The sequence below is a fragment of the Molothrus aeneus genome, chromosome 31 (genome assembly GCF_037042795.1).
Source record: "Molothrus aeneus isolate 106 chromosome 31, BPBGC_Maene_1.0, whole genome shotgun sequence".
In the NCBI taxonomy this organism is placed as follows: Eukaryota; Metazoa; Chordata; class Aves; order Passeriformes; family Icteridae; genus Molothrus; species Molothrus aeneus.
Genome location: NC_089676.1, coordinates 2,207,558 through 2,234,153, shown reverse-complemented (window position 1 = coordinate 2,234,153; position 26,596 = coordinate 2,207,558). Strand labels below are relative to the sequence as shown.

The 26,596-nt window shown below is 48.9% G+C and overlaps 1 protein-coding gene across 8 annotated transcripts; it reads left to right on the top strand.

Annotated features, from left to right (window-relative positions):
• The first annotated feature begins 825 nt into the window (after positions 1-825).
• ARNT (aryl hydrocarbon receptor nuclear translocator) lies at positions 826-24,620 on the top strand. Of its 8 annotated transcripts, none has more exons than XM_066568340.1 (23): positions 826-916; positions 8,297-8,402; positions 10,046-10,090; positions 10,766-10,810; positions 11,726-11,770; positions 13,577-13,790; positions 14,968-15,181; positions 15,264-15,329; positions 15,446-15,545; positions 15,865-15,930; positions 16,054-16,139; positions 16,536-16,612; positions 16,773-16,907; positions 17,332-17,406; positions 18,184-18,335; positions 19,160-19,270; positions 19,449-19,524; positions 19,945-20,068; positions 20,393-20,492; positions 20,834-20,936; positions 21,162-21,321; positions 22,258-22,412; positions 22,982-24,620. In XM_066568340.1, the coding sequence occupies exons 1-23, from the start codon at positions 892-894 to the stop codon at positions 23,069-23,071; spliced, it is 2,370 nt and encodes a 789-aa protein (XP_066424437.1). In that variant the 5' UTR covers positions 826-891; the 3' UTR covers positions 23,072-24,620. The 8 variants fall into 8 exon arrangements, with proteins under 8 accessions (XP_066424437.1, XP_066424434.1, XP_066424433.1 ...); XM_066568337.1 differs by having other exon boundaries at positions 20,834-20,987; positions 22,261-22,412; XM_066568336.1 differs by having other exon boundaries at positions 20,834-20,987.
• Positions 24,621-26,596: the final 1,976 nt, after the last annotated feature.

The window sequence follows — 26,596 nt, the reverse complement described above, 5'->3', positions numbered from 1 at the left end:
TCCTTTCATGAGTCTTCCTGGTGACTTGGGGTGGTTTGGGAAGCATTTAGGAGGATTTATCCCCAAAATCTAAAGGCTTTGCCAGTGAGAGGATTTCAAGGTAGTTTTTTGCTTATATTGGAATAGACTGGAAGAAACTCTTGGAAAATGCATTGAACTGAGCTGCCTATGTGGATCTTGCAAAACAGCTCCATGAAAACCCCAGAACACCCAAAATACGTCAAAAATCTCCTTCAAGTTTCCTTATTTTCCCCCTCTGCGAGAAAAAACGATCACTTTGGGACGACAGTGAAACTTTGACACCCCAAGAGCTTGCCTGTAGGGGTGTTGCAGAGATTTTTCAGTGAAGGACGAGTTGTAGGGTCCTGTTGGTGGCCCCAAATCCCAGTTCTGACAAAAAAAAAACCCCGTTCCAATCCCAATCCCAGTTCCAACCCAAATCACATGTGCAGTCTGGATTCTCATCTTCATTCCCTGGGGTTTAGAATCCCAACCTCGCCCCAGTCTCAATCCTAAATTTAATTTTAATCTTGATCTTAATTCCAATCCAAATCCCAATGTTACGTGACGTCATCAACACCACCCGCTATAGCCACGCCCCTTGTTAAAGCCCCGCCTCATTTTCGGTGGAGGGCGGGATCTCGCCGCCTTCGCCCCGCCCCCAGCCGTGCCCTCCGCTTGTCCCCGCCCCCAGCCCTCCGCTTGGACCAATAGCAGCGCTGCATCTCCCCGTGTCCCTCCTCTCGCCCCCCTGTTTAACCAATAGGAGGCCGGCGTGGCGCTGGCCCCGCCCCCGCGCTGGCGGGGCTGTGGGGCCGGCGGAGGTTTTCCTGCGCCGCCATCTTGGATCGGCGGAGCGGAGCGAGGAGGGGGTGGCCCGGGACTCCCGTCATGGCCGCCACCGCCGCCAGCGCGGGTGAGCCGGGCCGCAGCGGCACGAACGGTGCTGGGGAGCGGGCTGAGAGCCTCAGGGAGGGCATGCGGGGCTGAGGGGGAGCACAAGGGGTCTGAGTGGACCCAAAGGCGGCCTCCAAAGCTGAGGGCGACCCTCAGGGGCGGGGGATGTCATGAGGGGCTCTGAGGGTGGTGAAGGGGCCCTGGAGGGGCTGACAGGGGCGTGAGGAGGCCCCTGAAGGGCTGAGGGGGAAATGGCACAGTGGGATGGGGGCCCCCTGGAGGGGTCAGGGCTGTGTTTATCTGGATTTGGGGTGCTTGGGACTGGGGGTCCCTGGTGGTATGAGGGACCCTCGAGGTGGTTTTGGGGTCCCTGCACTGGGTTTCCATCATCACTCCTTTGGATTTATTTTCCTTGACGGCTTCTGCCCCTTTTTCATTTGTGTTTCGCTGAGGTTTTTCTTAACCCCCAACACAAAGTGCTGGCCCGGTGTGAAGGTTTTGCACCAATGTTTCTTGGAGCTCTGTGAAGGAGGGGAGGGCCTGGAGCACAATGTTCCCTCAGCTTCGGCTCCTCGGGCTGCTCCCCAGAGTCCTCAACTCCCTGTGCACAGGAAGCTGGGAGCTGCTGATCCCTGATTCTTGCCAGAAAAAGATCTGATTTTATCGATTTTCTGGCTAAACTGCTCTGAAGTGAGCTTGGATCCTGATGAACCCAGCGTCTGTGAAGTCGTGATTGATTTACAGCGTGGTGGCTGAGATCAGAATCTGAGCTTTGTTTGTTTTCGAGGTTTTTTTTAGTCTTAGCTTGTCCTTTGTGGCTTGAGACACGCTCAGGTTTATCCAGGAGTGTTCAATGACACTGCTGAAGGATTCTGGGCTTTTATTTTAACGTTTCAGGAAGGTTTTGTGGTTTTTAATGGGGAACAAACACACTGGGGACTCATCCAGTGAGATACTCGTGGGTATCCAAGCATTTGTGGAAGTGGAGTCTTCAGGGTTCCGTGGTTTTTTGCGTAAGAAAGTTTTAAATTCTGAAAGAAATGAGAAAGAATTTTCAACATCTGTGTTTAATATTTATAATCATGGGCAGAGTGACCAACTTTTACACAGAGGGAGGGAAATACACAAGCAGTAAACATGGAGATTATTAGGAGATTAAATTCTGAAGAATTCTCACAAATAATGTGGGTCTTCTTTTCATGAAAGTGTTTAAAAAACGGATTTCAGGGCTCCAGTGAATGCTGGATAATGCCCCAAAATAGCCAGAACGTCATCATTTCAACCCCTTAGCAATGGAAGAAACATTCTTTTCTTCATTTCCATATTTCTTCTTGGGGAAAGTTCCCATGGGGATGAAAGTGCTGAGCTGGCATTTCATGGGAAACTCAAACAAACTAAAAACCTTCTGCTTCAAAAAAAAAAAAATCAATTTAATGTACCCCAGCCACAGAAATGGAAATGTTTTGTAAATAAAAAAACATAAAAGCAGAACTATCAAAGCCTTCTAGTTGTGAGTGAAATGTAGAGTACTTTGAAGGCTGATTTATCTGCTCCCTAACATTTTGGGAAGATCACAAATGGGTGAATTTAAAGCAAATCTTGGGAGATTTGATACCCAAACCTGAGCCTGGCAATTAACCCCCTGCTGAAGCTTCTGCAGCAAAAAGCACCAGTTTTGCACAATAAAAATGCACATAAAATCTGCAGCAGCCCCTCTCATAAATCCCAGCTGGGAATATTTGCAGGGATTTTATTTTGGAGCCTTTTTTTGCCCTGTTGGGATGCCAGTGGTTGCAGCAGAGCCTTTCCCAGGAGAGCTGGGCTGGGAGCCTGGAGCAGTGATGGGGGCTGGGATTTCCATTTGCTCCTTTCTGGCCTTAATTAGATCCAGCCCATGGTGTGGGGAAGCAGGGATTGCTTCTGGCAAGGGCTGGGACACAGACCCAGCCAGGATTTTGGAAAAACACCTGGGATTTCTTGACTGGACACCTCCAGGAATGGTGACTGCAGAGCAGCCTTTGCTGGGAAGGAATTTTCCCTCACACCCATCCTAAAACTGCCCTGCTAGAACTTGGGGCTGTTTCCTCTCGTTTTGTTGGTCCTTGGGAGCAGATCCTGGCTCCATCCTCCTTCCAGGGAGGGAAAACTCCTCCAGGAATTCACCTCAGGGGTTTGGAATGGGGAGAAGACAGAAATTTGGGAAGGAATCCTTGTGTGTTTCCTGGAAATCCCAAAGAGTGATAGAGCCAGAGCTCTTCCCTTCTCGTCATTTGTGAGAATTCTTCAGAATTTTTTCTTCTAACAATCTCCATCTGTGTTTCCCTCCTCCTGCTCTCCCTGCCCTGGTTTTTGGGGGCTGTGGCCACTCAAAGCAGGTCCTGGTGCCCCTCTGGGTCTGTCCTGAGGCAGGAGAGGGAAATGTCCCTCATGGGCTGCGTGCTGGGCTCCAGAATTCACCTCGGGGTTTGGAATGGGGAGAAGACACAAACAGGGAATTTCTGTTCCTGTGTGTTTTCCTGGAAATCCCAAAGGGTGAAAACCCCAGAGGCTCTTCCCTTCTCGTCATTTGTGAGAATTCTTCAGAATTTTTTCTTCTACCAATCTCCATCTTTACTGCTTGTGTGTTTCCCTCCCTGCCCGTGCTGTCCCTGGTTTTTGGGAGGCTGTGCCCACTCTAAAGCGGTGCCAGCTCCTGGTGCCCCACCTCAGGGTCTGTCCTGAGCTTCCACCTGAGCCAGGAGAGGGAAATGTCCCTCATGGGCTGCGTGCTGGGCTCCTGGGAGATCTCAAAGGTCTGAAAATCAATTTTCTGTGTCTGTGTCTGTCCCTGCGTGGAGCTGGGCCCAGAGCTCAGGGTCACTTCCTTCCCCTCAGGAAAGGGATTCTCCTCTGTGCTCCAGAAACTTCATTTCTGTTCCCACCATGTCCAGATAGGGCTGGGGAAAAGGAGGAACCCTCCTGTCCTGCTTTATTCCCACTTGAAAACTTCATTTTGTTCAACAAAACCCTTGGATGTCACCTTGGGACTTTCACAGCAGCACCTGAGCGATCCCAAATCGAGCAGAGAGGAAGATGGGGAAGGGTTTCCACCTCTGGTTTGTTCTATTTTTTGTTCTCCAGATGTATTTTAGAATTGCAGAGGATCCTGGTGTTTTGTTGCTGCTCTTGCTTGGGATTGTTGGTTTTGGCTCCTCCAGCTGGATGCTTATTCCATACTGGAGTCACCCCTGGGAAATCCTATGGATCTGCAAGGAAAAAACTTCTCAGCAACACCAAGTGCTTGGAGCAAAACAAACCAGGCAGGCAGAGAGGCTGGGAGTGTTCATGTGGTAAAGTGTGGTTAATTTTGGCAGAAATAGCAGAAATTTGGGAGTGTGTTTGCTGGGAGGTGCAGGCACACCACTGAGGTGATTGTACAGCTCCACTTTTAGCTGGAAATAAACCAAAATGCAACTGTGGAAGTGAAATTAAACTGTGGTTGGACTGAAAGCTGGCTTTGGGCAGTGGAGAAGAACTTGGCAACCCCAATTTAAAGCCCATTTTTGTCCCTAATTCTTTAAACCTGACCTCAGTTCTTCACTTTGTGCCCCCAGCTGTGGCTGTTCCTGCCCGAGCTGCTCTCGGTGCTGCTGAGGGTGGTTTGGGGAGCCCAACTTTGGGGTTTTTGGGGGTGTCTGGGTGGCTTTGGGGTCCCTGCACTTGGATAAAGCAGAAGTGGTTTGGGAGGTGCATCAGTGTCAGGTTGTGGTGGAGATTTTTGGGCTGGAGCAGTTGGTTCGTGGCGGTTTCACAGCACATGAACGAAGCCACAGCCATAAAAATATGCACAGAGCTGACTGATTGCAGCCAAACAGGAAAAATGGGGTTTAAGGCATTTAAAAAGTCATTTTCTGATGTGGAACAGACTGTTTGAGTATAGGGTGGGTTGTGATGGTGATATACAGGAAAATGCAGGGAATGGAATACAGGAAATATACAGGAAAAATGGAATACAGGAAAATCCAGGGGAATGGAATACAGGAAAATGCAGGGAATGGAAATGCAGGGAATGGAATACAGGAAAATCCAGGGGAATGGAAATACAGGAAAATCCAGGGAATGGAAATACAGGAAAATCCAGGAAATGGAAATACAGAAGAATACAGGAAATGGAATACAGGAAAATGCAGGGAAATGGAAATACAGAAGAATCCAGGGAATGGAATACAGGAAAATGCAGGGAATGTGAATACAGGAAAATGCAGGGAATGGAATACAGGAAAGTCCAGGGAATGGAAATACAGGAAAATCCAGGAAATGGAAATACAGAAGAATCCAGGGAATGGAAATACAAGAAAATGCAGGGAAGGGAATACAGGAAAATGCAGGGAATGGAAATACAGGAAAGTCCAGGAAATGGAAATACAGAAGAATATAGGAAATGGAATACAGGAAAATCCAGGAAATGGAATACAGGAAAATGCAGGAAATGGAATACAGGAAAGTCCAGGGAATGGAAATACAGAAGAATCCAGGGAATGGAATACAGGAAAATGCAGGGAATGGAATACAGGGAATATATAGGGAAATGGAATACAGGAAAATGCAGGGAATGGAATACAGGAAAATGCAGGGAATGGAAATACAGAAGAATCCAGGGAATGGAAATACAGAAGAATCCAGGGAATGGATTACAGGAAAATGCAGGGAATGGAATACAGGAAAATGCAGGGAATAGAATACAGAAGAATCCAGGGAATGGAATACAGAAGAATATAGGAAATGGAATACAGGAAAATCCAGGAAATGGAAATACAGAAGAATACAGGAAATGGAATACAGGAAAATGCAGGGAATGGAAATACAGAAGAATCCAGGGAATGGAATACAGGAAAATGCAGGGAATGGAATACAGAAGAATCCAGGGAATGGAATACAGGAAAATGCAGGGAATGGAATACAGGAAAATGCAGGGAATGGAATACAGGAAAGTGCAGGGAATGGAATACAGGAAAATGCAGGGAATGGAATACAGGAAAATGCAGGGAATGGAATACAGGAAAATGCAGGGAATGGAATACAGAAGAATCCAGGGAATGGAATACAGGAAAATGCAGGGAATGGAATACAGGAAAGTGCAGGGAATGGAATACAGAAGAATGCAGGGAATGCAATGCTGGAATCACAGCCTGGTTGGGGTGCAAGGACCACGGACACCGCCGGGGTCCCTCAGCCCCGTGCAGAGCGCCCCGGGCGCTTGGGGAGCAGCGCGGGCAGGTCAGAGCCGGCACCCACGGCTCTGCGTGGTGCAGAGCAGAGGGGATCCCCTGAGCCAGGAGTGCTGCTGAGGTGATCTGTGAGCATTTGGCTTCGTCCCTTGTCTCACCTGGGCAATGAACCCGCTGCAAGCTGGAGTCGTCAGCGAGACTTGATTTAATTTCAACAAGTTTGGGTTTTTTAGAGTGTGGAATGAGAGCTGTTTATGATATATTCTGTTCACATATCCCTGTGTTACTCTTTGCTCTTGAGGTTTTTGAAAGTCAGGATCCTTCCTAAAGCACATTTATAAAAACCTGGTTTTGTGAGATGATCATCATGGCTCTACCAGCTGCATGTCTAGCATGAAGAGACAGTCATGATTCTTGACCAAATGGCTCCTAGTTTGACAAATGTATATTATTAGTTTTACAAATGTATTATTATTTTATATATTATTAGTTATATTATTAGTTTTTATATTATATTTAATATAATAATATAATAATATATATTATATCATTATACTATTATATAATATTTATTATATAATTATACTATTCCATATATTATATTATATTATATTATATTATATTATATTATATTATATTATATTATATTATATTATATTATATTATATTATATTATATTATATTATATTATATCATATCATATTATATCATATTATATCATATTATATCATATTATATCATATCATATCATATTATATCATTTCATATTATATCATATTATACTATATTATATATTACTAATAATATATATGTTATCATTATACTATTATATAATTTATATTATAGAATTATATTATTCTATAATGTATATTATAATATATTATGATATATTATATATGTTATATTATATTAAATTATATTATTATGTTATTATATTATTGTATCATTGTTAGTTATATTATATTCTATTATATATAACTATATTATATTATTAGTTTTACAAATGTACATTATAATTATGAGCTATTTCTTATTCTATATAGAATATATATAGAATATTCTATATATAGAATATATAGAATATATTCTACAATATATATAGAAAATATTCTATTTATAGAATATATAGAAAATATTCTATAATATATATAGAAAATATTCTATATATAGAATATATAGAATATACAAATATAGAATATTTATAGAATATTCTCTACAAATAGAACATTTGTAGAGAATATGAAATAGAATATTTAGAATTAAATAGAATATTCTACACAAACAGCTCAGCTCCTCCTCCCTCCTTCACGGTGCAGCCTCAGCCCCTTCCCTGCTCCCAGCAGGCTCCTCCTCTCTCCCAAATCCCAAACCCTGCTCCCAGCAGGCTCCTCCTGTCTCCCAAATCCCAAACCCTGCTCCCATCAGGCTCCTCCTCTCTCCCAAATCCCAAACCCTGCTCCCAAACCCTGCTCCCAGCAGGCTCCTCCTCTCTCCCAAATCCCAAACCCTGCTCCCAGCAGGCTCCTCCTGTCTCCCAAATCCCAAACCCTGCTCCCATCAGGCTCCTCCTCTTTCCCAAATCCCAAACCCTGCTCCCATCAGGCTCCTCCTGTCTCCCAAATCCCAAACCCTGCTCCCAGCAGGCTCCTCCTCTCTCCCAAATCCCAAACCCTGCTCCCATCAGGCTCCTCCTGTCTCCCAAATCCCAAACCCTGCTCCCAGCAGGCTCCTCCTCTCTCCCAAATCCCAAACCCTGCTCCCAGCAGGCTCCTCCTGTCTCCCAAATCCCAAACCCTGCTCCCAGCAGGCTCCTCCTGTCTCCCAAATCCCAAACCCTGCTCCCAGCAGGCTCCTCCTGTCTCCCAAATCCCAAACCCTGCTCCCAGCAGGCTCCTCCTGTCTCCCAAATCCCAAACCCTGCTCCCAGCAGGCTCCTCCTCTTTCCCAAATCCCAAACCCTGCTCCCAGCAGGCTCCTCCTCTCTCCCAAATCCCAACCCCATCTCTGGGTTTGGCAGCCTGAGCTGTGCGTGTGCTCCTCAGAGCAGCACGTGAAGGACATTGCCCCATCCAGCCCCAGCAGATGCTGACACACAGCTCCCTCTAACTGGGCAGTGTTCCACAGAACCACAGGGGGTTGGAACTAAACCTGGTTGGTTTTTTTCTGATTCTTTTCTCCCCGCTTCTGTTTAGAGATGGCAGCCGATGTTTCCTCGTTGGGTGCAGCCGTTGGCTCCGGGAACGCCGGCTCGGGAGCCCAGGCTGGGGCAGCTCAGAGACCCAGCAAGAGACGGCCTGGGTGAGTCAGGGAGGGAGGGCTGGGCCAGAAGGGCCTTTTGGGGGATGTTTTGTTCTCCAGAATGAGCTGTGGCTGCTTCTGGGACGTTTCCTGCTGCTTTCAGGTGGGCTCTGTCCATCCTTTCCCTTTGTGGTCAGCTACCATTTATATAATTCTGTGCAAACATTTGACTTTATGATGTACTTCAGGGTTCTGTCTTGTAATTATGGGTTAAATCTGTATTTCTCTTTGCCTGAATTGTGTGAGCTGGGTTATACTGAAATTTTCATTTATTCTAGCTCTCTGTCCACCTCGATGTGCACTTACTGTGCATTACACTTGTGAAGTTTGGTAATTTTATCAATATATCTATAATATATTTTAAGAAATTTTATCAATATATCTATAATATATTTTAAGAAATTTTATCAATATATCTATAATATATTTTAAGAAATTTTATCAATATATCTATAATATATTTTAAGAAATTTTATCAATATATCTATAATATATTTTAAGAAATTTTATCAATATATCTGTAATATATTTTAAGAAATTTTATCAATATATCTATAATATATTTTAAGAAATTTTATCAATATATCTGTAATATATTTTAAGAAATTTTATCAATATATCTATAAATGTCTCCCTGCTTTCAGTAGCCTGATAAATCTGTATCTACAGATATTATTTTGTTACTTATACCACACTTAAAGAACAGTAAGTATGGAGTCCTTACTCCTCAAAGAGGGGGTTTAGTGACATATTCAGAGGGAACTAAAAACTTTGCACCTCATAGAAGGAGCAAATGCACACCAAAGATTGAGAGCTGCCTCAAGGCCTGGTGGAACAGAGAATCTGAGTTTTGGGGCCTTCCTCCAACCTTTGCAGCTGTGCTGTCCCTGGGAGGGGTGGGGGGAAGCCACAATGTGCTTGTGGGAGGTTTTTTTGTTTGCTCAAAATGCCTTTGCAAATTCAAAGGGAGTCGAGTGCTTGTTCCCAGATTTCTGGCACGAGAAATTGCCTCGGGATTTTCGAGCAGACTGAGCTCTGTCTCTGCACCCCTCCCAGTCACTGCAACTCTTTCCTCCAGCCCCATTTGCTGGTGCTCCCACTCCCCTGCAGCTCCTCCCGTGCTCCCTGCTCTGCTGCATGCACAGCTTTCCATCCCAAAAGGAAAGGTGAAAACTCCTCTGTCCTTCCACTTGAACTGCTCAGAAGTGAGGTTCTGGCCCTGTGTGAGCAAACACTGCACAAACTGAACTTTAACTCCAGGAAGGTTTTTACCTCCACTTTTTGTTTTGTTTTGTTTTAATTTTAAATGCACCCAATCCAGGTTTTTTAAACTGGGAATGCTCCATCTGTAGGCTGTTGATGGTCCCAGATTCTCCTTGGAGATCCAGGCTTTTGGAACAGAAGGTTGGGATTCACTGGATGCTCCACGTGGGTTTTCTTCCTTTGGAACTGTTTTTCCTTGCTCTGTTCCTGATAGACACCTAAAAAATTCCCCTTTCCAAACTTTGTTTTATATTAGGATCACTAAATTGCATTGGGATTACTTAATTTTTCCTTTCAGGAATCATCCATGGGCACAGACAGAAAAGTCATTTAAAGGAGAAACCACTTGGTTAGCAGTTATGTTTTTTTCTGTTTTTCAGGCTCGATTTTGATGATGATGGAGAAGGGAACAGTAAATTCCTCAGGTGAGGGAGAACATGGCATCCAGAAGTTTCTATCCTGTAGCTGTGTCTCTGTGTTTTCTCTGGAGCAAGACCTTTCTGCTCCTGGGGCTTTTCCTCTCTGGAAGCAGTGGGAATTGCTCCAGTTCCTCAATATTCAGCAACGTTCCTCCATCTCTGTGGCTTTTGTTGCTGCCTCAGACATTCATTAATCCTCATCTGCTGTAAGGATGCTCCAGTTCCAGAGACTTCCTTATTCCTGAGGAGTTGGCAAGGCTTTCAGGGTCTCCTCATGATCCATATGGAGCGCAGAAGAGCTGGAATATCTCGTGGCATTTATTTGTAGCCACACTACGTGGTTTAGGATTGAATAACTCCAGTGATACTGGAGTTAACTCCAATAAAAACTTCAAATCACTCCAGTTCCACAATTCCCTGCATTCTTGTGCTTTAAGGATGGTTTCAGGATGATGAATGGGGGATTTACCAAGAGAAACCCTTGGATGGAGATCCTCATTTGGGCTACCTTTGCCTTCCCAGTGCAGTTTGGGGTGATCAGTGAATTATCCTGCACTGCCCACAGCCAAATTGGTCTTTTTAACCCCAGGCATTTGTTAGTGGCAGTTATTAAACCTTATTTTCTGTGGGTTTTTGGGAAAGAAGGACGTGCAAACACTTTAACCTCTCCCCTTCTCCTAGATGTGATGATGACCCCATGCCAAACGATAAAGAGAGATTTGCCAGGTAAGAATTTGATGATTTAAAAGCTTTTTTTTTTTTTTTTTTGTGCCAAAAAACCTTAATTTGAGAGAGATCCTGCAGCTCCCTTCTCACAACCATCAGTCTTTGAAGGGATCCACACATAACCCTTGATGTTTTTGGGACCAGTCCATTGAGTGTGACAATGACATTCCTCTTTCTCACCATTCCTTTCAGCTCTGCCCTTGGACTCTCATTCTTTTCTCCTGCTCAAGAAATTTGCAGAGATTCCAAGTTTCCTGCTCAGTACAAGTTTTCCTTGAACAGGCTTTCCTGGCACACGTTGGGATTTGTGTGTTTTGGAGGGAATCACACAGAAGCTCTACAAATTGGGGGTTTTCTGGAGATTGTAGGGAATACTTGGATCAGTTTTTGGTGTCTGACACTATCTCTGAGTGTTGGGACTGAGCCCATGGGATTTTTACAGCCATTTTAAGCTCCATTCCTTTTTCTAGACACGTTCCAGCCCATCAATGTCCCATTTCCCAGGAGGGGCCCAAAAATACCCCCTGGATTTGGGGCAGTCCTGCTGTTCTTACCTTCCAAAGGGCTACAGGGAATTCCAAGCTGGGATTCTCCAGCTTTTTAAGTGATTTGAGTCCTTCTGAAGTCAAGCAAATCAAAAATACCTTAAAAATATCAGAATACTTCTAATATTAGAAACAAGCAAATTAGAACTGGGTCACAGCCTCAGAAAATGTTTTGAAACTCCAACACATCAGGCACCAGTTGAATGTAGAATGTTGCAAACTAATGACTGTTTTATTTCATGGAACTGTTCCTCTGCAAAACAGACCTGTCCCTAGGCTGGGTTTCCTAGTCCATCTTTCCATTTTTTTTTTTCCCATTTCTTTCAACTTTTTTTCCATTTTTAGCTTAGCTGGCTGATTTTATTTTTAGGTCTGATGATGAGCAGAGTTCAGCGGATAAGGAGAGACTTGCCAGGTAGGAGAATGGAGATTTCAAGCATGGACAAGCAGAGTTTTTCCTTTCCTTAATGTTTCTCTAGGCATCCCTTCTCTCTCTTTTTTTTATTTTATTTTTTCCCTCCTTCCCTCATCTGCTGCAGAGGATTTAACAAACTCCTGGAAATGGCTGAGGAATTGGGATTAGGAGGGGAAAGGCATTGAGGAAAGGCACACCTCATCCTTGGAAGAACCTTTTTAGGGAATACATGAAAGGATTTATTTACCAAAGGGTAGAGCTCCTGCTTTCACCTCTAGCTTTGCTAACCTGTGCTAAATACAGTTCCTCTTGTCCTGGGTCCCAAATTGTCCATCTGGGAAGGTTTTGTGTGCTGGGAATGCTGTTGGACTCTCAGAACAGGCAGGAAAAGCTGTGTTAGCTCAGGTGTTTTCCTTCCAGGAAAGGTGGTGTCACTGGAAACAGGATTTAATTTCCCCCTGAGTTTCTATTAGTAATTAATGAGAGGCTGTGCCTGAAACCACCAGAACAGTCACCAGCAATCCAGGAACGGGCCCTGCAGACACCTGTGCCCATGTGCAGCTGATTTGTCACAGACTTCAGCCAGTTTGGGGCAGTTTTGTCCTTAAAGCAAAACCTGACCCCCAGAGTTCCTTGCTGACTGCACTGAGCTGTGCTGAAATGTTTGAGGAGGTCACAGAGGAGGGCACAGAGGTGTCCCCAGGGTGGACAATCCCCGTCCTCCCACCCTTTCCTCGTGGCAGAGTGAAATGGAAGTGTGGTGGTGACTCCCCAGTAGCTTTTGTTGTTGAAGGATCTTTGTTTTTCACACCTGAGCTTGTGGGTTTCGAGAAGCTGCCTGACTCAAAGGTGAGGTCACTGAATGTCTGCACACGCCTCGTAGTGATAAATGCTCCATTTTTGTATTTATCCTTTTATTCACCTGCCTATCCTTGCTCCTTCCAACACTTCCATCTCATTTCACGTCCCACCATGTGCTTCCTTGCACATGATCCATCCTTCTGTAGAGGAAACCTGGCTTTGAAGCTCTGTTTTGGAAAACCCACCTTAGGATCCCAGTTCAATGGTGTATCCTGGATAAAAGAACCAAGTTCTGCTCTGATGGGAGCCAAAGGGGTGCCAAGAACCTCTTCAGGTGCCAGCAGTGGTCTCAGAGCCACCACCCAGGTGCTGCCTGCTCCTGCTCTGCCCAGCTTGGTTGGCCTTGATGATCTGTGCAGAAATGAGGTGTAACCTGCTCGGGAGCTTTCCCCGCCGTGCTGGTGAGAGGGCTCTTGGTGTCACTGAGAGGTGCCTTCCCAGAGGTCAGCCCCAGCTAATTCAGGTCACTCAGAATCCTGGGCTGGCTGGGGCTGGAAGGAGCCTTAAAGCTCCTTCCCACACCTCCCACCAGCCCAGCTTGCCCAGAAGAGCAGATGCCCCAATTTTAGCTGCAGACCTGGTGTGTCTGATGGCGCAGGTGATCTCATCCACCCTCCCATGGACGGTGTTGAGGCCACCTGCAGGGAGGTGACTCCACTTTGGGAGCAGCTCCTTTGGCTTCCTGCAGCATTGTGTGCTGGATGGGGAAGGTCAGCCCAGATCCTCAGCGTCCCCACGTTCCAGGGAGCCGCTGGGACTTCGAGGAAGGTCCAGGTGTAGCCTCTCCTCCTTGCCCTGTCTCCACACTCCCTGTGCACGCCCAGCATGTGAGGCTTGATCCTAATCCCGACGGCGTCTCCGTGTGTGTGTGTGTGTGTGTGTGACAGAAACCTCCCACCCCTGACAACCTCACCTTCTTCTCTTCTCCTCCTCGCCCTCTGGCAGGGAGAACCACAGCGAGATCGAGCGCCGGAGGAGGAACAAGATGACGGCCTACATCACGGAGCTGTCCGACATGGTGCCCACGTGCAGCGCCCTGGCGCGCAAGCCGGACAAGCTGACCATCCTGCGCATGGCCGTGTCCCACATGAAATCCCTGCGCGGCACCGGCAACACCTCCACCGACGGCACCTACAAACCCTCCTTCCTCACCGACCAGGTCTCTGCCCATACAGAAAGTCCCTTATCCTCTTTTTGTTAAGGTCCTGGAAGGTCACAGTGAGGTGTCCCTGAAGGCTTCTGAGCTTGGCCTTGATGCTGCTTTGTGGGGATTACAGCCCAAACCCAGGGGGTGTTTGGCTGTGGAGTTGAGAGGTGTCAGCCTCTCCTTTCTCAGTGACCAGTGAGAGGTGTCAGCCTCTCCTTTCTCAGTGACCAGTGAGAGATGTCAATCTCTGCTTTCTCAGTGACCAGTGAGAGGTGTCAGCCTCTCCTTTCTCAGTGACCAGTGAGAGGTGTCAGCCTCTCCTTTCTCAGTGACCAGTGAGAGGTGTCAACCTCTCCTTTCTCACTGATCACTGAGAGGTGTCAGCCTCTCCTTTCACACTGACCAGTGAGAGGTGTCAGCCTCTCCTTTTACACTGACCAGTGAGAGGTGTCAGCCTCTCCTTTCTCAGTGATCACTGAGAGGTGTCAGCCTCTCCTTTCTCTCTGCCCATATTAAAAATCCCTTTTACTCTTTTTATTAAGCGTCCTTAAGGTCCTGGAAGGTCACAGTGAGGTGTCCCTGAAGCCTTCTGATCTTTGTGGGAATTGCAGCAATCAGAGGGGGAAATTAAATGATGGGAGGGGGAAAAAAGCCCAAACCCGGGATGGTTTTGGCTGTGGAGTTGAGAGGTGTGAACCTCTATCACTGACCAAGTCTCTGCCCATATAAAAAGTCCCTTTTCCTCTTTTTATTAAGTGGCTCTAAGGTCTTGGAAGGTCACAGTGAGGTGTCCCTGAAGCCTTCTGATCTTGGCCTGATGCTGCTTTGTGGGAATTGCAGCAATCAGAGGGGAAAATTAAATTATGAGTGGAGGGGAAAAAGCCCAAACATGGGGTGTGTTGTTACAGGATATGAAATAACACAAGGCTCACACGCAGCTTTCTTAAGGTAAAAAGAGTATTTTCAATTTCTGATTTTAACATTTATAGATTTTTAGAAGTGACAGTGGATTGTCCAATGACACTGGACAAACTTACCAGTTTATCAACTTTCTCCTCTTCTATCAAAGAATGCAAAACAATCGCTTATTTACATAAAGCCTGTGAGAAAGTTCGTTATTAGGAGGCCTAAGAAAAATTAAAAAACCAAGGTGACAGGGATGAGCTGAGAGGTGTCTGTGTGTCTGCAGGAGCTCAAACACCTGATCCTGGAGGCAGCTGATGGCTTCCTGTTCATCGTGTCGTGCGAGACGGGGCGCGTGGTTTACGTGTCGGACTCGGTGACGCCGGTGCTGAACCAGCCCCAGTCCGAGTGGTTCGGCAGCACCTTGTACGAGCAGGTGCACCCCGACGACGTGGGCAAGCTCAGGGAGCAGCTCTCCACCTCTGAGAATGCCCTCACAGGTACAGCAGGGGCTGGCACGTGAGGGGCTGGCAGGTTGGGGACAGCCTGCAAAGGACTTGGATTAAATCCTTCCCTTTGTAGAGGGGACCAAGCCCTGGTGCCTTTCTACCAAGGATGCTGCAGCCCCCCCCGAGAGTGCATCTAAAGGTACCAGCAGTGACACTGGTGTCCTGCCAGTTCCCAGGACATCACCTGGCACCACACCTGGCTTGGTGGAAGGACTCCCAGTGCAGCAGCATCTCCTTTTCATTGCCTTTTTTTAGGTCGTATCCTCGATTTGAAGACGGGGACTGTGAAGAAGGAAGGGCAGCAGTCCATGAGGATGTGCATGGGCTCCAGGAGATCTTTCATCTGCAGGATGAGGTAGGAGGGAATTCCCTGGGGAAACCTCTGAGCCTAAAGCCAGACTTGCTCCCTAAACCTGGCCCTTCCATGCTTTGATTTCAGCTTTTTTTGGGGCTTATTTTGATGTAGACATGACACAACATGGTTGAGCTTTCCCTACAGACAAATTCTCGAAATGTTTGTTTGCCCTCTTGTTGTAGAAGATCCAGTTAGTTTCAGTCCCCCTTGAGTTCTGCAGAATGAGGGGTCTTTGGGATGGAAATTCTTCTTATTCAAGATGTCCAGATCATTTCCATGTTGCTCAAGAAAGATCAAATCCTTTCTAACCCTGGTGCAGGTGTGGCAACAGCTCTGTGGATCCGGTCACTGTCAATCGTCTGAGCTTCATGAGGAATCGCTGCAGGTAAATGGCACGTAAATTATATATATATATATATATATATATATATACAACACAGAAATGACACAGCTGAACAGCTTGCCTCGCCTTCCCCCACTGCAGCACAACCTCTTTCTCTCTCCCAAGGAATGGTTTAGGTGCAGCCAAGGATGGAGAACCTCACTACGTGGTCGTGCACTGCACGGGCTACATCAAGGCCTGGCCCCCAGCAGGTAACAATCCCACCTCATGCTCAGGTGGGCTGGGTTTAAGAACACATGGTCTGAAGTTGCCATTCCAGGAGCTGAATGTGCCAGGAAGTGCTTTGTAAGCACATCTATGACTTTTATTTTAAGATTGATTTAATTTTTGCAGGTGAAGCAGCAGAGGTCTCTGTGTGTAGAGGATGAAAATAATATTGAATTGTCTGATGTGCAGCTTTTGCTGAAATTCGGAGATTTTCATTCCTTCTGGTGAAAAAAGGGAGGGGTGGACATCTTAATGTACGAAATCCCTTCATGGGGAAGAGTATTGAGTTACACACCAGGGCAGAGAGATGTCTTGAAGTCCATTCCTCTGAAATTTTTCCTGTACTAACCTTGCTGGAATTTTTGGCCCTCCCCTCCCAGGTGTTTCCCTGCCTGATGATGACCCTGATGCTGGCCAGGGCAGCAAGTTCTGCCTGGTGGCCATTGGCAGGCTCCAGGTGAGTGCCCCGTTCCCCTTTTCCAACATTACCTTGTCCTGGTAATCTCCAAACTTCAACTGTTCTGTCTGAAAACATTCCCTGATGGCCACAAATGCCAGTGCAGGGCTGGGAGCTCAGGGCCAGCGAGGGTTGGTGACTGTCCCTGTGTTCCTGGCAGGTGACCAGCTCCCCCAACTGCACGGACATGAACAATGTCTGCCAGCCCACAGAATTCATCTCCCGGCACAACACCGAAGGCATCTTCACCTTCATCGACCACCGCTGCGTGGCCACCGTGGGTTACCAGCCCCAGGTGAGGACCTTCAGGAGCTTGTTAAGGAAAAAAGTGCTCTTGAAATTTACTTTTCCTTCTACATCGTGGCTCTGCTTGTCCGACAGAGCTGGTAAACCATGCCCAGGGCTTAACCCAGACATGTGTTTCTTCTCCACTGGTTGCTTTTCCATGTGTTTTTCCAAGTGCTTTGATCATGGGAAGGCTGGGTGTCTCTGGATTATGTCAAATGTCAATTAAAGCCATTTTTGCCTCAAATTGAGTTAAAGATCAAACAGCTGTTGTGCTTTTCTTTTAAAAAACAGCACACCAGCTCTTGTGCTTGGGTTGTGTAACAGGGATTTGGGGGGGAAGGAGCAGGAACTACCTGTCCAAAGATGGATTAATCATGGAATCTGCCTGCCAGATGAACTGACTCAATCTCTCACAATTCCTTGACAAATAGGAGCTCTTGGGGAAAGACATTGTGGATTTCTGCCATCCAGAAGACCAACAGCTTTTACGGGACAGTTTTCAACAGGTAAAAGCATCACAGCTGCCCTTTGCATGCAGGGTGGAATTCAGATTGGAGCTCATTCCGAGACTGGAATGTCTTGGTGCTTGCAAAACAACAAAATTGACTGGAAAACCAAGAAGAAAAACAAAGCTTAGATAATTCTCCTGTGCAAACAGTTGCAGATTTAGTCATATCATGGAATGCAAAATGAAACAGAAGCATCTTATGTCTTAACTCCTGAATCCAGTCTTAACTCCAGCTCTGGCTGCTGGTCCAGTTGGCTTTTAGGGCCAGGGATGTGGCTCCCAAGTGCCTGCTTGACTTGGCTGAAACCCTGGTTCATCTCTAGGGCCCAGAACCCGCAGTGGAGGTGGTTTTCTTGCCCTGTTGTCGTTACTGTTATTTCTGAGGGCCTTGGACTGGTGGCAGGGCAGGTAAGGCTGCCCCTGTGGTTTCATGACTCCAAAAACCAGCTGCTCATATCCATTGCTCCAAACCGTTGGAATGGGAAGCTACAAGCATGTGTTTCATTTCTTGGAGGCTTTTCCATACATCTCACCAGTGCAAAGGAGATAAGAGAAGTGAAGCCAAAACAAGGGGATTTTAGATTCCCCTCCTGGATCCTTTAGGAATCAAGCTGTCCCAAGGGAATAGCGCCATGTAGTTTGGGAAGGCTGAGATGTGGTGGTCCAGGTTTGAGGCAAAGGGCCATCACAGGGGCTGGGGGGGGAGCTTGTGCTCAGGTTACTCTTCCCCCACCTTTGATCAGGTGCTACTGATGCCATTCCATTTTGGTTTTAGGTGGTGAAGTTAAAAGGGCAGGTGCTGTCGGTCATGTTCCGCTTCCGATCCAAGAGCCGCGAGTGGCTGTGGATGAGAACCAGCTCGTTCACCTTCCAGAACCCCTACTCGGACGAGATCGAGTACATCATCTGCACCAACACCAACGTCAAGTGAGTGCCTGCACGGGGGCTCTCAGTGCACAGGAACCCAGGGCTGGGCAGCCTCAGCCTCTCCCCATCGACTTCCACAACCCTGGAGAAGTTCCTAAATCCCTCCGGCTCCCATTCTCTGCTGGGCTGTGCCAGGCAGTGGAGGGCTACAAAGTGGAGGAATTGTCTTTTTTGTGTGGCTTAGCAAGCTGCCAAAATTCAGCTCCAGCAATGCCTGAAATTACTGACATCTGCCTTAGAATGCTCTTGGATTCCTGTCACAGCCTTCCCATCTTTGGGGATGGTCAGAGCTGCTCTCTCTTTCCATGAGGGAGCTCCACACCCCTTGCAAGGACCAAGAAGCTGTGCCTGTGTGTGATCTGGAGCTGCAGGCTTGGCAGCTCCAGCAGACAACCAGAAGGCTGGATTGCCTGGGAAAGGGAAATTCAGGATTTTTTTTGCAATGAGGCAAAGTAGCACTGCTTCCCTGCAGAGCTGCAATCTGCTGCAAGCCTGGTTTCCTGCCCCATGTCAGAGCTCTCTCTTTGAACTTCTTCACTCCACACACAGCCATTCCCACACCCAGAACCCAGAAATCCCTGTGGAAGTTCAGAGCAGAGCAGCAGGGTCTGTGTGGTTGTGCTTGAGGTGTGCAGGGACTGAGTATGGAGGAGGGAGACTCCTTTCAAGGAAACCAGGTGGAAACTCCCTCAAGTTTCTTCACTCAAATGGGCTTTTGTATCTTGTCCCAGACATCCACACCCTGCTACACACAGGACCCAGCTTTGCTACCAGTTGGGACTTTTTTTAAAAAAATCTCTTTTTTTTCTGTGTTTGCTTTGCAGGAACTCGAGCCAGGAGTCTCGGCCTGCCCTGGCAAACTCCATGCCAAGGCCTCAGCTGGGGCAGAGCGTCAGCCTTCCCCTGGACATGGGCACAGCCCCACTGCCCTCAAGGTCAGGAGGAGCTCAGCTCCTTTTTCCATTTCCTCCTTCTCCTCACACACCCTTCATTCCCAAATTCCCCTCTCTGCAGCCAGGAACTCCAGGCTGACAAATCCCTGGTGTAACCACCCAGAGCTGTTCCCTTGGGAATTATCTTGTGTTCCCCTGCCACAGACACTTTCTATTTTAGGCAGCAGCAGCCACCCCAGGCAGAGCTGGAAGTGGGCCCAGGAAGGGAGAGCTTGGCTGGCTATGAGCACTCACAGGTGAGTCCAGAGGGATTTGGGCACTCCCTGTTCATTGTCCTGCACTGTTTATGTCACACTTTTGCTGGGGGTTTAAAGGTGCTGGCACCAGGTTGAGGTGAGGTTTTAGGGGAAGGTGTTTGTTGGGTGTTGCTCAGTTCCAGTATTTATCACGTGGAATCAAAGAAACATGGAATAATTTGGGTTGGAAGGAACCTTAAAGCCCATCCACTTCCACCTCCTGCCATGGGCAGGGACACCTTCCTCCAGACCTCTTTGCTGCAAGCCCTGTCCAGCCTGGCCTTGGACACTTCCAGGGATGTGACTGTGCATCCTGAATGGTCCTGCTATCCCAAAAACCACTTCAGAATCCCAGGAGTGGCTGGGCCCTGTGCTCACCCCTGTGTGCTGAGCTGTGAGCAGCCCCATGTCCCTCCCCAGGTCCCTGTCCAGCCCGTGAGTGCTGCTGGCCCCGAGCACAGCAAGCCCCTGGAGAAGGCTGAGAGCCTGTTCAGCCAGGAGAGGGACCCACGCTTCGGGGAGATCTTCCCTGGCATCAGCACAGGTGGGTCAGCAGCTCAGGTCAGCTCCTCCTGCCTGCCCTGGTCACATTTTTCCTGCTTGGCCCCTGTGGAGCAGCTCTCCCTGCTCCCAGTCTGCAGTGGATGCTCTGACCCCAGAGAACTTCCATGAGAGTTGGGTAGAAAATGGAAAAGAAGTCAAATTTCTTTTTGAATTTAACAAAATTCAACAAAAAAAAAAGATTTAACAAAATTGTCTGGAGAAGGAACCAAGGAGTCTTCCTACACACAGACACATCTCTTCCAACTGCTTCTCTCCCTCTTCCTGAGATGTCCCAGCCCAAAAATGACTCGTGCTCTCTCCACAGATGAGAGCAAAGCCATCCCTGCCAGCACCATGCCAGCCAACCCTCCCCTCTTTGCCCAGGGAAACACCTTCACTGCTGCACGGCCTGCTGAGAACTTCAGGTGAGCCTTCACCTGTCCAGCTCCTGCCCGTTCCCCTGCTGTGCCTTGGGCATGCCCAGCATCTGGCTGCCCACAGCCCTCTCAGGAGTTTCCCAGTGTAGAGCCATGAATCATTTAGGTTGGAAAGGCCTTCCAGGATCACCAAGTCAGCTGTTAACCCTGTGTTTGCCACTAACCCCTGTCCCCAGGTGCCACACCCACACATTCCTGGCACACTCAGGGGTGACCGCTGGGCAGTTACCCATCAATTATTGGGCTCATTTCCCTCCACCAACGACTTGAGCAGAAGGGTTTGGTGCCTTTTCCTCCTGGAAGTGCCTCAGACACCCGTTGTGTTGCAGGAGCAGCAGCATGGTCCCTCCAGTGAACATCATCCAGCAGCAGCAGCCCTCGCCCTCCGGCCGGGTCCTCTCCCAGATTTCCCGGCACTCCAGCCCAGCTCAGGTCAGCGGGACCACCTGGGCTCCAGGGACACGGCCGGTGTTCACAGCCCAGGTAGCACAGCCCACACCCTCAGCTGCAGGCTCCCTGCTGCCTCCCAGCCCCTTCTCTCCACGGGGAACCATCCTGCTTCCTCCTTCGGGGCTGAGCCAGCAACTCCTCCCTGAGCTGAGGGTCGGGATGAAGCCGTGCCTCCTCTTCCTCTCCTGTGTTTTTCCTCTCTTACAGCAAGTGGCATCTCAGACAGTGAAGACCCGACCTCCTTCCTTTGGCATGGGGACATTCCAGGGCACGCCGTCCTCCTTCAGCTCCATGACAGCGCCGGGGTCGACGGCGTCTCCCACCACAGCGCCCTACCCAGCCCTGGCCAGCCGTGGCACAGGCTTCAGTGAGTGGCCTTTGGGGGGCAAAACACCCCTGGGAGCATCCAGCTGTGGTGGCACGTGCTCTCCATCGTTTTTGGTGGATTTTGGGAGTGCCTAAATGTGGGGGGCAGAGTTGGAAGTTGTGCTTTGACTGATGTCGATCACCTTCAGTCATCTTCCAACCACAGCATTGGACTTGGGGTCCTTGTGGATCCAGGCTTCCTGTGTAAAAGGCATCTGCTCCTTCATTGGCTATAGTGGCGTAGGTGTTGGCTAGTTTGGGCATCTTGATGGTTTCACCCTCCTGCAGGATTTTCCCTCCTTTGCAGAACACTTCACTAGCAGAGAAAGGAGATGGAGAAGATCAGATATGAGGGATAAGTTCAGAACTATGTGTGTCAGTGGCAGCTGAACCAGCATGGGTGTTCATGCTTGGTGCTTCTTGGAGAGAAGGAAACTGCCTGAGCCATGGCCCAGGGCTCCTCAGATCTTGACACTGGGACACAAAATTGAGCAGTGTTTCCTGACCTGTAATTCCACAAGCTCAGTGTGCTCCATGGAGCCTGCAGCAGGGATTTTCACCATGGCACCCCCCTCCCTGCCCACCCCAGGGGCCAACAAGTGCCTCAAGATGCAAAGGAGGGGCCACAGTCCTTGGGCTCAGCAGTGCAGTTCAGAGCACAGCCTATTAAGCTATGAGGTTCAAAGGTCCCAGTAAATCCCTTCCAGCTTGGGATAATGGGGGTCCTCCCAGCAGATGAATTTTGAACCATTTTAAAGCTGACTGGGAGGAAACAAACCCCTCTGGGAGTCTGTTTGTCCTATCCCATGGCAAGCACCTGCATTCCTGTGGCAGGAGCTCCTGCCCTGTCACCAGCAGCAGCAGCAGCACACAGAGAGCACTGGAGAAGCTCCATTCCCAAAGCAGGGGTGATTCACTGCCCGTGTTCTCTGTCCAGCAGCCACGGAGGCAGCGCAGACCCCGGCCCCGTTCCAGCCCCGCGCCGCCGACGCCGTGGGGATGTGGCCCCAGTGGCAGGGACAGCACCACGGCCCAGCATCCGGGGAGCAGCACGTGCAGCAGCCCCAGCCCGGCCAGCCCGAGGTCTTCCCAGTAAGATGGAGCTTTTTAACCCCCCAATCTGCTGGGATCCACTGGTCTTGAAGCACCCAGAGCTTTGTCCCCCTGGTTCAAATCAATTGGGGAGGTCCCAAACTCCTGGATAACCTGGTGGAGCTGGAAGTGGAGAGGGCAGGACTGGCTTTGTGTCTTTGTGGCTGATCTGTTGCAGGATCAGTGTGAAATTCTAGTTGGGTTAACCCTTCTAATTAATTAAAAAAAACAAAGCTACAGTCCAATGAAATTTTAAAAATTCCTGTGAAGTCATAATCATCTCACCCCAGCTTTCCCAGCAGTTGGTGAGTACAGCTTAAATTTGCTGCTCTCCTTAAATCTGCCCTGCACACAGACCCTGTGTTCCCTTGGGAAAGGAACCAGTTCAGTCCACAGCATCTATTCCAGCAACCCCATGATTAAATTACCCACGTGATCGTGGAGCCATGGAATTGTTGAGGTTGGAAAAGCCTCTGAGATGGAGTCCAGCTGTTCCCCCTTAATTTCCAATCTAAACCTCCCTTGATATTCCAGTCTGGATCCTAAACCCTCTCCTTGTATCCTCACAGGACATGCTGACCATGTTGGGGGACCAAGGCCCCAACTACAACAATGAAGAATTCCCAGAGCTGAACATATTCCCTTCTTTTTCTGAATAAAACAAGCCTTAGGGGGAAACAGCATCAAGCTCTCTACAATATCCACATGTAAAGGAAAACAGCTGAGTCTTTTTCTCAAGGAACTCTCTGAACACTTCCCACCTTCTGGAAGCAGAGCTCCGAGGAGGGATGGCCTCGGAGGACGAGGTGGTTTGGGCACCTCCTCCATGTGGGATTGTTCTGGAAGCTTCAGGACCTGAGTGCCACGAGGCTGAAGGCCCCAGAGCCGCTCCCAAGTGGATTTTTTTTGGGGGGAGGGATTCCTGTCTGCATCACAGACAGCCCCTTCCAGACTTTTTAAGGTGGCTTTTGACTGTTTTTATTTCATTCTCTGCCGTGACTTTTTTTTTCTATAAAATACAAAACTATTGGAATTTTAAAATACTGGAAGGAACTCTTCCAAGTGTTAGCCCTGTAAACACAATCCTGGAGGGTGCTTGAGTAAGAATCCATGTCCCAAGCCAGTGTTTTCCTCCTTTTTGGAGGAATTCTGGCTCTTTTTGGAGGGTTGTTACAGCATCTCCAGTCCAGGGTGCTCCACGTGGAGATTCCTGTGTTTTTCTGGAATCTTCTCTCTCCTGTGAACTGTGCAATGAAATCAGTGTGACCCATGACACCCCCCCCCCTCGTTACCCTGGGATAATTAACAAGCCATAAAAATATTACCCATGTAGCTTTCTTCTGGATGAATCCATTTTCCAGCTGATGGTTTCTGTGCTGCCACAAATTGATGTTTCAACAGGTTGGTTTGGGATAAAAGCTGCTCCATGGAATTTGATCACCTGTAGATGAGTTCCTTGTCCTCGTTTCGGAGCTGGATGGAGGAGAATCCCTGGATTTGAGAGGATTTTTCGGGAATTGCTGAGGAACTGTGTGATTTCACTACATTTGCTCAATCACCTCCTTAAAAGAAGAATTCCTGCCATGGGATGATCCTGTTGCCAAATGACAAAGAGTAAGAGGAGAGCTGGAAAAGTAGGGAACAGAATGAAATTTTTTATATATATATATATCTATATATATAAATTTTTAATTTTTAAACATTGACTTGGAATCTTCTGGCTTTTTCCATGGAAAAAAAAAACCCAAAAAAAAAACCAAAAAAAAACCAACTTGTGGCCAACCCTGCTCTCCTCAGGGGCTGGAAGAACCATTTGATTCCCTCTTGCTTCAATTCCAACAGGAAACTGAATTTCAGAGTTGGACTTGGAAGGAAATTTGGCACAACAGCAGCTGGGGAAGGATCCCAAGTGTTCCTGGTTTTGTTTTGAATGGAATTTGGGTGTTCCCCCCTTTTCCCTGCATGTTTTGGGGGGGCTCTGGGACCCCCAGGCTGGTTGTGAGTGTCCTCTCTGCTGGCTGAGGGCAAGAATGGGGAACCCCCCCTGCCTTTTTCCAAGAGCTGATTCCAGAGCTGTCATTCCTGACTAAAATCTGAAACCTTTGTGTCACCAGCCCAGAGAGATTCCTCTTGTAAGTGGAGCAGGAACCTTTATTCTTCCCTCTCCTTTTCCCTCTGGAAAATTAAGACTTGAAGGTTTTGTTTTAATTGGTTTTTGGGTTGTTTTTTGGTTTGGTTTTTTTTTTAATTTTATTCCAAATTTTTTTATGGAAAAGTGGGAACATCCCATTTGAAGTCATCCTGGGAGTCTGTTCCCAGCAGTAACCTCCTCCCCAGCATCCCATCACATCCTGGGCCCTTCAGTTCTTCAAGGGGAAGGAAAATCCCCATTTCCCTGAGCCCTTCCAGGTCCTGGGGCTGTATCCCCCCCCCCAAATTTTCCAGATCCTGGGAGCTGGAGGAGCCAAATCCGTTGGGAAGGAGAATGAGGAGAGGCTGGCAGGGCTGCCAGGGCTATTGGGGGGCACAGGGGACAGGCTGGGCCCTTTCCCCCCTCTTTGGGAGCTCCAGTGTTTGCCCTGGGGTGGAATTTTATCCTCCACCCCTCGGGGGGCAGGAGCTGAACCCCCTCAGGTTTGTCCCAGCCCCAGGTGGATTCTGGGCAGCAGAGATTTTCCAACAAGAGATTTTTTCCCCTTTTTCCAACCTTTGTCTCACTTCTGCCTCTTTCTTGGAGGAATGTCCCTAAATCCCCATCCCCTCCCCGTTCTGTTCCTGTTCCCTCCTTGTTTTGTCCCCCATTTCCCCCCCCTAAGCCTCCTCCTCTCGTTTTGCCCCCCAAACCCCTCGTGCTGCCCCGTTTGGCCCCGTTTGGCCCCTGGGTTCCCGGTCACCCAGTGCCACGTCAGGGCCTCGTGCTCCAGGGGATGATTCTGCCCTGGAGCCCCGAGGTGACTCAGCCCCCTCCGTGTCCCCACAGAGGTCACATGGGGGTGGCCCCGCTCTTGGGGACCCCCGTGGGCAAGGGGGGACAGGGACCCTCCCTCCCCTGTCCCCTCCTGGTCCCTGGCACGGTCTGTCCTTGCTCCCATGGCTGGGGGGTGACGGTGACAGTGATGATGATGATGATGATGATGATGTCCCCAGTGTGACACGTCTGGGGTGGCTCTGGTGCCACGTGATGAGGTGACAATCACTGCAGGCAGCGCCGCCCGGCCAGGGACCCCCAAACTGGGCACGGGGGGGCAGCCCCGGCTTGGGGACAGCTGAGGACAGAGGTGGGGTCCTGTCCTCCGTGCCTGCTGTCACAGGATGTCCCCAAACTGCCGTGGCCGGCTGCTCCTGAAGGAAGTGGGTGCTCAGCCCCATCTGATTTGGACACGGGGAGAGATGGCAGGACAAGAGAATGTCCCCAGGGCCGCAGGACATCACCAAGCTGGGATCCTGGGACAAGAGGGTGTCCCCAGAGCAGCAGGACATCCCCAAATTGGGATGCCAGGACAAGAGGATGGCCCTGGGGCCAGAATCCTTGGGACAGGAGGGCGTCCACAGGGCAGGGTGCTGGGAGGGGGGGACATCCCGGGGACAGGAGCACATCCCGGGGACAGGAGCACATCCCAGGGATGGAAAGGAGCAGGTCCCGGGGACAAGAGGAGGTCCCGGGGACAGGAGAACGTCCCGGAGACAGGAGAAGGTCCAAGGGACAGGAGAATGTCCCAGGGACAAGAGGACATCCCCGGGACAGACAGGAGAAGGTCCCAGGGACAGGAGGAGGTCCCGGGGACAAGAGGATGTCCCAGGGACAGGAGAAGGTCCTGGGGACAGGAGAAGGTCCCAGGGACAGGAGAAGGTCCCAGGGACAGGAAAAGATCCCAGGGACAGGAGAAGATCCCAGGGACAGGAGGAGGTCCCGGGGACAAGAGGATGTCCCAGGGACAGGAGAAGGTCCTGGGGACAGGAGAAGATCCCAGGGACAGGAGAAGGTCCCAGGGACAAGAGGACATTCCAGGGACAGGAGAAGATCCCAGGGACAGGAGAAGATCCCAGGGACAAGAGGACATCCCAGGGACCGGAGCACGTCCCAGGGACCGGAGAATGTCCCGGGCAGGAGCCGCCGCAGCCCCGCGCCGGCGCTGACTCAGCCCGAGCCCGTCCCGCAGCATCACGTGGAGCCGGGGGCAGCC